A 10,164-nucleotide genomic window follows, 5' to 3' on the forward strand; every position below is an offset into this window, starting at 1 on the left:
GTCGGGTGGGGCTGTGGTAGGGTGTGGAAATAGCATGCCTCCAGGAGGCCATCTTCATTGCCATAGGAACATGAATCACTGGCCATAATCAGCTTACAGACTGGATGGGAGCGACCTCAGGACTCCATTCTGATCTAGAAATAGACAAGCTGACTGGTGGCATATGGCTGTCTTGTTTTAGGTGCAGTCTCTCAAACAGCAGGGCTGCGATACCATGGATACCACACCTCTTGCCTATATTTGCACTTAATATGTTATTTCATTTTATTTGTTTGCCTAAGGAGGGGGCAAATAGCATTTGCACTAGGGCTTTAGTAAATGAGTCAATCGTGTTTAAATAAGGGGGAGAATGGCATGCTATGTGCTAAAGAGTACAGAATTCTCTGAAAGAAGGAAGAGGGGAGCTGCTGCAAATGTCCAGAACCACATTTGGGATTCCTGTATGTTCTCTGTGGCAGTGAGGTCAGAATTCCCCTGTCGTCTTAGTTGCAGTCTGGGTTCTAGAAATCCATCTCTCCTCAGCACACTCGCCTGGGAGCTGATGCCACAGCAATTGTGCCACTTGATTTCATCCTGGACAAATCTGGCATTTTTCATTTTGTAAATGTCAAATACTGAACCTGGTAAGTTTTGTGTATTCTGGTAGAGAGAAGCAGTGTTTTGCTTTGTTTTGTTTTGTTTTTAATTGGAGGATAATTGCTTTACAATTGGTGTTGGTTTCTGCCATCAGTTCATTTCAGTCACTCAGTTGTGTCTGACTCTTTGTGACCCCATGGACTGCAGCACACCAGGCTTCCCTATCCACCACCAACTCCCAGAGCTTGCTCACACTCACGTCCATTGAGTTGGTGACGCCATCCAACCATCTCATCCTCCATCATCCCCTTCTTCTCCTGCCTTCAACCTTTCCCAGCATCAGGATCTTTTCCAATGAGTCACTTCTTCGCATCAGGTGGCCAAAATATTGGAGTTTCAGCTTCAGCATCAGTCCTTCCAGTGAATATTCAGGACTGATTTCCTTTAGGATGGACTGGATTTTCTTTAGGATTGTATGGTTTCTGCCATACAACAACACAAATCACTCACAAGCATATATACATACATACATACATATATATATATATATACACCCCTCCCTCTTGAGCCTCCCAGCCACCCCACCCCCACCCCAGCCCTTTAGGTCAGCACAGAGCACTGGGCTGGGCTCCCTGTTTTATACAGCAGCTTCCCACTAGCTGTGCATTTTACACATGGTAGCGTAGAGATAGACTGACACAGTGCTACGCTCTCAGTTCGTCCCGCCCTCTCCTCCCCCACTGTGCCCACACGGCCATTCTCTACGTCTGCGTCTCTATTCCTGCCCTGCAGATAGGTCCATCAGTACCGTTTTTCTAGATTCCATGTATGAGAAGTGTGTTGAGAGAATCAGGGTGCTCTAGAGGAGAAGGGGGCCTAAACAGGGAAGATCATTAGTTCTGAGAAAAGGATTGCCTCTCTTCTTCAGTCTCCAGGGAGAGGATACTTGGCCTTAGCCATGGCCAAGGTTTAGAGCTGACAGGTGCTAGTCACCTCAGGATACTTTCTGATGGAGGGCTAACAGAAGCCAAAGGGGAGAGAGGCTAGAGGGCAATAAGGAAGGAGCCTGAAGAAATAAGGAAGTAATGCTAAAGAGAATGCGTTGGATCCCCTCTAGGACAGAATGTACAAATTCTGTCATTCCGGGAAACACAAAGTAAAAGAGACAAAAATTTAAAAATGCAGGAGAGGGGAGGAGATGTGTCTTATCTCATTTAAACATCCAGTCCTTGTTGTTGAACCTACTACAAGGCATCAGAATCATAGGAGCGCCTGGCAGAGCCAGTGTATGCCAGAGTGTAACTTCAGCATTACGAGAAACACTCTGAAATAATAATTATTAGCATGTTTTCAAGATGAAGGGGAAAAACAGCTGAGACTATATTAAAATATTTTTCATTGTAAAGTGTATTGTAAACAGTTGACCCAAATAAATTAGCATTGAATTTATTTCTAGGGACTAGGGGATATTGAATTTTAGTGAAGGCAGTCTGGTTATCAAGAAGTGAGAGAGTTGGAGTACATCAAACCTGGTGTTAGAAAAGGTTAGAGGAAAAAGTGAATATATTGAGCCTACCTGCCAATTGTTAAAACCATTAAATTTTTTGCAATCAGGGAAAAAATGTATTTCTCCAGTCTCCGTTCTAGGACTGACTATGACGTGTATTTTCATTTCTCTGAAACTGTTTCTTCATCTTTTAATTCCTTTTATTATTTTCATTATTACTGATATGACATACCCATACCAAATAAATGGGAAACAAATGTACATTTGGTTTTATACATATATAATGCACCTAAATTTGATTGTGTATATCTGAAAATTGGCTAATTTTTATTTCAGTAATTGGATCTAAAATGAACAAATAAGAGAATTCACTTGCTAAAAGTGGTGCCCAAGTAATATGCTGTATCTTAAATCATGCCACTTTATTATTTAGCATTTCTTATCAATTTTTTTCTGCTGTTACTTTGCTTTTGTATCACTGCTGGTGTCTCAGACCATTCTGTTTGCCTCTGTCTTATTGATAGCCACACCAGAGTACGGGTCCTTCTGAATTTATACTTGAGAAGTAAAATTGAATAGCTTTGTTGAGCTTCTAAAATTGTACTTCTGAAATGGTAGAGAATGTGAAAATCAGTCACATAAAGAATATCATCTGGAGATACTGGATCTGAAGAAGAGACTTCTCAGGGGAGAAGTAAGAGCTTCATCAAACAATCGATGTGGCATCATGCAGGGTCTGATTTATTTGTTGTAGTTCCAGTTGGTAGAACCAAGTAGATTTGGGTGCAATGATTTAAAGAATTTCTATTTCTCATATAATGGTCAGGCAAAAGTGGTAGAAAGAGCAGAGAATTGTAGTCAGCACTACTAAATTAAATTTGAGACCTATATTGGAATTTTAGCTTGAACATCTTTAATACGAAAGTTGTTATTACTGCATTGTTTTGATTTGCATTTCTCTAATAATCAGTGATGTTGAGCATCTTTTCATGTGACTGTTGGCCATTTGTATGTCTTCTTTGAAGAAATATTTATGTCTTTTGTCCATATTTTGATTGAGTTTTTTGGTTTTTTGATAATGAGCTGTATGAGCTGTCTATATATTTTGGAATTAAGTCTTTGTTGGTTGCATCATCTGCAAATATTTTTCCCCAGTTCTTAAGTTGCTTCTTTATTTTGTTTATGGTTTCCTTTGCTGAGTGTGCAAAAACTTACAAGTTTTATTGGGTCTCACTGTGTTTTTTTGCTTTTATTTCTTTTGCCCTGGCAGACTAATATAGGAAAATATTGCTGTGATTTATGTCATAGAATATTTTGCCTAAAAGTATTAATTCTGGTTAGATTATTTTTTCATCTCTAAAATCTAAGAGACAAAAAGTGTATAACAAACAGAGAGGAAAAGAGGAATAAAATAAACTCCTAATAAAACCAAATTAAGACAAAAAAGGAGACAGCAAAAATGTAGGATATGTAGAAAAAAATCAGATTATAGTTAGAAACCAAAATATATTAATAATTACATTATATATTAATGGACTAAATATTCCAACTAAAAGACAAGTATTGTAAAGCTAGGTATTAAAATACTATTTAATACTTACAAGAGATATAAATTATATAAAGGATGCTGAAAGTAAATGAGTGAACAAAAAAGCCATGCAAATGGTCCAAAGAAAGCTGGTGTGGCCACACTAATACCAAAGAAATTAGATAAGAATTAGATATATTTCTTAAGAAATATTACTTCAGGTTAAAAATGGACATTTCATAAAAATGAAGTGATCTGTTCAGCAGGAAGATATAAAAATTCTGAATTTATATGCATCTACTAGAATAGCATCCAAGTACATCTAATAAATAGCAAAAATTGACAAGAGAAATAGAAAAATCCACAGAGTGGGAGATTTTAACATATTCCTGTCAGTGACTGATGGAACAAGCAGTCAAAAACCTAACAATAATAAAGAAAAACAATTTGACCTAAATGAAATAATATGAATATTGCACACAACAACTACAGAACTCAGGGGATATTATTCAATTAATAAGATTGTTGCCATATATGAGAGTGATGGAAAAATTGTTGATTGTTACACTTAAGTGATGAAATGATAATACAGAGAAAATTTGAAAGTGCATTGTTTCCATAGCCATTACATTATATATGGCCAAAAAATATCTGAGTTCTTCCAGTATTCGAAAACTATTATCCAGTTTAACAAAGCAGTTATTCAAATTACCGTTAAATGAAGTTCCAACAAATGTCACCATTGTTTCAGGTTCATCTTCATAAATGTCAACCAACATTCATGGTGAAGTTACACTTGTTTATCTTTGATGTAAACTATTTCTTTGCTGAATTGGATAATAACCAAGCATTTATTTGAAATCTAATTGTTTCAAAATATGGTTGAAAATACACAAGTTCAGCAAAAATCAACAAAAACAAGCCATAAGAATCAGTTAGATATCTGGAATTAGCAATAAAGAGTATTGCATACTTTATTATTAATTCTAAATTAGGCCACACATCCTTCACATCAGTAAAATTTATAACTTTTGTATGTGGATATGCGCATATAGCTTTTTTGATACTCAGTTATTAGCTTACCACTGCATTGTTGTTCTTGTTGTTGTTCAGTCGCTCAGTCATGTCCAACTCTTTGCAACCCCATGGACTGCAACACTCCAGGCTTCCCTGTCCTTCACCATCTCCTGGAGTTTGCTCAAACTTGCATCCATTGAGTCTGTAATGCCATCCAACCATCTCATTCTCTGTCGTCCCCTTCTCCTCCTGCCTTCAATCTTTCCCAGCATCAGGGTCTTTTCAAATGAGGTGGCCAAAGTATTGGAGCTTCAGCTTCAGCGTCAGTCCTTCCAGTGAATATTCAGGATTGATTTCCTTTAGAATGGACCGATTTGATCTCCTTGCAGTCCAAGGGACTCTCAAGAGTCTTCTCCATACCATTGCATATAGTGTCCTATTTGCGTAAACTTCATGTAAAACCTCTTGGCTGCCTCAAATCATATAATATCCAAGCAACAAGAAAACTTAAAAGCCAGTCACTCCAGCCTCCTCATTTTACTGCTATGAAAATCCAGGCCCTTAGAGGTAAGCAGCGCATTCAGCACTGCCCAGCTCTTTAGAGAAAACAAACCTGTGAAGTAGGAGCATGGTATCTGAAGAAAGGCCTAGACCTCAAGCAGTGATCACCCAAAGGCTACAACAGTTACCAACTAAAAGGCCAGCATTCTAACAGTGGGAGAGTGTAACTTTTTCTACAAATTATTAACCGAGAGAAAAGGAAGAAAAATTTCTAATAAGCTTTGTGATGTTTTGGTCTAGATCAAAACCAATAAGTTGCAATTCTAGTTCATTTTATACTACCTTGATTTTATTTCTTCTACCCAAAATTGAAAAAAGTTTAATTTACAACCTGTTTAAAAGCAGTAAATATTACATATCTATTGTAATGCCATAAAAATAACATTTTGAGGACTTCTCTGGTGGTCCAGTGGTTGGGAATCCACCTGCCAAGGCAGGAGACACAGGTTTGATCCCTGCTGTGGGAATAACACACACGCCTCAGCGCATCTAAGCCCACAGACCCCAACCACTGCAGCCTGCGCACTCCAGAGTCCGTGTGCCACAGCTACTGAGCCCACGTGCCACAACGACTGAAGCCCTGCACCGTCGAGCCCACGCTCTGCAACCAGAGAAGCCACTGCAAGGAGAAGCCTGCACACCACAACTGGAGCGTAGCCTCCACTCACTGCAACTAGAGAAAGCCTCACACAGCAACAAAGACCCAACATAGCCTAAACAAATAAACAGATTTTTTAAACATGTAAAGAAAAAAAAAGGAACATTTTAAGAACACAGTTCTCTGGATACCTACCAGAAACATATAAACATACCATCTAAAATAGTAAAGATTTTGGTGATGAAAAGCAACTTGCTTAAACTCTTAAGGACTTAAAGTGAATATCAGTTCAGTTCAGTTGCTCAGTTGTGTCTGACTCTTTGTGATCTCATGAACCGCAGCACGCCAGGCCTCCCTGTCCATCACCAACTCCTGGAGTTCACCCAAACCGATGTCCATTGAGTTGGTGATGCCATCCAGCCATCTCATCCTCTGTCATCCCCTTCTCCTCCTGCCTTCAATCTTTCCCAGCATCAGGGTCTTTTCCAAATGAGTCAACTCTTCGCATCAGGTGGCCAAAGTATTGGAGTTTCAGCTTCAGCATCAGTCCTTCCAATGAACACCCAGGACTGATCTCCTTTAGGATGGACTGGTTGGATCTCCTTGCAGTCCAAGGGACTCTCAAGAGTCTTCTCCAACAAGAGCAATTCAAGGAGATATCATGATTCCCCTGACTTTTTAACTGGAGTTTAACATATATGATATACACTACATTATAACAAGATTCAGGGAAGATTAAAAAGTGCAAGTGATGTAGGTAGAAAAGCTGAGAGAGTATATATAGGTCCACAGTAAAAGAAAGGAAAGATTAAGTTTTCATTCTTATCTTGGCTGCTGGAGGCCTCAGCCAAGTCTTTGTGGTAGAAGTCGACAGGATGCAGGCTGGATATTTATTGCAGAGTTGAGTCTCCACCGTGTTCTTCACCACACCCAGATGCCCAAGCTGTTCTCCACCATGGCAGAAGGGAAGTGACATCCCATGGCTGTCACCCCCACATTCAACTGGACTGAGATGGGCAGCTACCACCATTCAAGTCCACATCAATACCTGATTCACATGTAATATGGAAGACATCTGTTACTTGCTTTTGTTGAAGGTCACAACAATTTCCACTTCATAGATTAACTCTCTGACTAAGCATGTTGTAGTCTGAAACTAGTGTCAACTTTGCCATACATAGTAAATTTTGTCAAAACATTGTCAAAACAGCATCAAAATGAAGCACAGAGTGTCAAGAGTCTGGGGTCTCATCTGGACTCTGCCACTTACTTCCTGAGTGACCCCAGGGAAGCCTCGGATTCCCCATCTCTAAGAGGGCATAATACTAATAATGTGCTGTGCTGTGCTTAGTCACTCAGTCGTGTCCAATTCTTTGCGACCCCATGGTCTGTAGCCCACCAGGCTCCTCTGTCCATGGGGACTCTCCAGGCAAGAATACTGGAATGGGTTTCCATGCCCTCCCCCAGGGGATCTTCCCAACCCAGGGATGGAACCCAGGTCTGCACTGCAAACCTGGGTCTGCCTGCATTGCAGGCAGATTCTTTACCCTCTGAGGCCGCCCTAATAGCATTGTTGTGACATCCAGGGGTTAATATGTATCGTGAACTCTTAGAATGGAGCCTGATGTATTGTAAGCACTCAACAGGTGTTAGCTATTAGCACTATATTTTATATAGGAATATTAACAAAAGGAATGACTTGCAAACCAAAGTAAATTGTAGTCGAAAGTAGGATTTAAAATATTCTATTGACAATCACACATATTTTATTTTAGAGATTAAAATCTCTTTATTGGTCAAAAATTAGTAATGATTTAAACTTAACACCTCTCCTCTTGCTTCATTACTCTTGCTTCATTACTTCATTGCTCACCACCACTCTAGAAAATCCACATACATGAATGGTGTTAAAAAGAGTGAGATGGGAAGAGAGAGAGAGAGCAGCCTAGCATCTGGGGATGTTCATACAATGAGCTCAAACAGATCCAACTTACATGCTAGCAAACACTATTGAAAAATATGACATGAGCTATTTTCTACATCTAGTATAACACAAGGGTATTATCCTGAACAGCTCACCACATTTCCAATCATAAATATCCTTAGAAAGTTTAGTGTGTATTCTCAAATAAATGTATTCCTTCTGTTAGGTCTTGCTCAGACTCTGTATGTGTGTATATATGTGTGTGTGAGTGTGTAGTGTAATATATATACATTTGCAATACTGTTTCATTTAGAATAAAGCATAAAGCCAAGCTATATAATAATTTATTATTGATCTTTAATAAAAATATTAAAATATACTTGTCTTTTTATTTAGGAATAGAGAAGCTTGCACAGAAAGGGAAATCATTGTCCCCTTTAGCAAGTATAACTGGAATATCACTCTTTTTGATTATATCCATGTGTCTTCTTTTCTTATGGAAAAAATTTCAACCCTACAAAGGTAGGTTAAATTTTTAAATATATATATGAATGGTTTATATGTATACTAAAAAGTATCTTACTGTGTTTTTTTCTTTCTTGGTTTTTAGTTATAAAACAAAAGCTAGAAGGCAGGTAATGCATATGTTTCTATGAAAATAATTTTTCTCTTGAATGCTTTCTCCTCAATGATTAAGACTGACAGAAACACCAATTTGTCTTTTCAGGCCAGAAACAGAATACAGGAAAGCACGAACATTTTCAGGTAATGGCCAGGCTGAGAGGGGTTGTGTATTATCATTATTAATATATATTGTTAATATTAACTATTCTATACAATGTACTATTGAGATAACAGAATTCATCCCCTCCTAGGGTGACTGCCCTCACTTCACGAAGTGCTATCCCTTGTATTAGTTTTCTGTAGGTCACATAGATTTGTAAGATAAGCCCCAAAAGACACTTTCAACATCATTCTACAGGCAAGAGAACTCAGGCTCAGAGAGACTACCGTTCGCCCACCATCATTGACCCATATTCCATTGATCCTCTTACAACTTTGGAACTGCCCAAGTGTTCTCTCGCTGTGTCAGTTTGTAAAGCAGACACAGTGCTGGCAGCTCCTGTCCAGGGAGAAGAGGAAAGGGAGGTCCCCCGGGTTGCAGCTTCTCCGACCCTAGGGGTGCCCCTCACTGCCATCACTTCTGACTCCCGCCTGAGTTGTTATGTTAACAGTGGGGTTTTTGCTCAGGCCTTAGAGTCAAAGGAGCTGGATTTCTGTCCCATATGTGCCTCTTCTCCCCAGTGTCGCCTTGGGAAAATTATTTTTCCTGACCTCAACTCATCTCTACAATAGAGCTCATAACGCCCTCTCAGGATTGCTCTGAGAATTAAATACAGTGTAATAAGTGCCTAATACAATGCCTGGATTCTTAGTAAACATGGGTCTTCTTCCCCGTATCTAGTCCTTTCTCACAAATAATAAAGTGTCGGAGTTCTGAAAGCTCCCAGAGACTATCTGGAAGAGCCACCCTACAATTGTACAGATGATAGTTTAGGTGATACTGGACTTGTGTATTCTATTGTATGCATAGGCAGCCATGAAGTGAAGTGAAAGTTGCTCAGTCACGTTCAACTCTTTGTGACCCTATGGTCTATACAGTCCATGGCATTCTCCAGGCCAGAATACTGGAGTGGGTAGCCTTTCTCTTCTCCAGGGGATCTTCCCAACCCAGGGATCAAACCCAGGTCTCTCACATTGCAGGTGGATTCTTTACCAGCTGAGCCACAAGGGAAGCTCTTAGTCGCTTATTTTTTTATTATTAGTCCTGGTGGACTCTGTTAGATCTACCAGGATACAGCAATATTATGGGTGGATTAAGAGCTGCTGTGATCGACAGATTGAGGCCTTGGTGGCTATAAGTCTCCGGTAACTGAAAGTTACAAAGGGCAAGGCTGCCCACATGTGTTTACTTGAATATATATGATACACCACTGTTCCTACATCAGACTTTAAGAATAATTGTCCCAATTCAGTTTCAGTTCTGAGCTTCAAAAGGAGTGATTTCCAGTACTACTTGGTGGCAGCATGACTGTAGAGGATTGTTGTTGTTGTTCAGTCACTCAGTCGTGTCCAGCTCTTTGTAACCCCATGGACTGCAGCAAGCCAGGCTTCCCTGTCCTTCACTCTCTCCCAGAGTTTGCTCAACTTCATGTCCATTGAGTCAATGGGAAATGTTAAATTGGTTTTATACACATACCACTTGAAGCAAACCATAAAGATCACTTTATAAAGGTTTCTTTAAAAAAAAAAAAAGTATAACGATCGCAGTTCAAGGCATTTGGTTTGTAAGGAGTATTTGTTTTCCATTTCAGGCCACGAGGATGCGCTGGATGACTTTGGAATATACGAATTTGTTGCTTTTCCAGATGCTTCTGGTGTTGCCAGGGTTG

The 10,164-nt window shown here is 39.4% G+C and overlaps 1 protein-coding gene across 4 annotated transcripts in view; it reads left to right on the plus strand.

The window, feature by feature from the left end:
• HEPACAM2 (HEPACAM family member 2) overlaps positions 1–10,164 on the plus strand; it is a 61,299-nt gene that overhangs the window by 42,413 nt on the left and 8,722 nt on the right. For all 4 annotated transcript variants that reach the window (XM_070369847.1, XM_070369844.1, XM_070369845.1 and 1 more), the window contains 4 exons: positions 8,108–8,233; positions 8,322–8,346; positions 8,439–8,476; positions 10,087–10,160. In XM_070369847.1, coding sequence (XP_070225948.1) covers positions 8,108–8,233; positions 8,322–8,346; positions 8,439–8,476; positions 10,087–10,160 — 263 coding nt within the window. The remainder of the gene's footprint in view (positions 1–8,107; positions 8,234–8,321; positions 8,347–8,438; positions 8,477–10,086; positions 10,161–10,164) is intronic.

Source organism: Bos mutus, chromosome 4 (assembly GCF_027580195.1).
Source record: "Bos mutus isolate GX-2022 chromosome 4, NWIPB_WYAK_1.1, whole genome shotgun sequence".
Lineage (NCBI taxonomy): Eukaryota > Metazoa > Chordata > Mammalia > Artiodactyla > Bovidae > Bos > Bos mutus.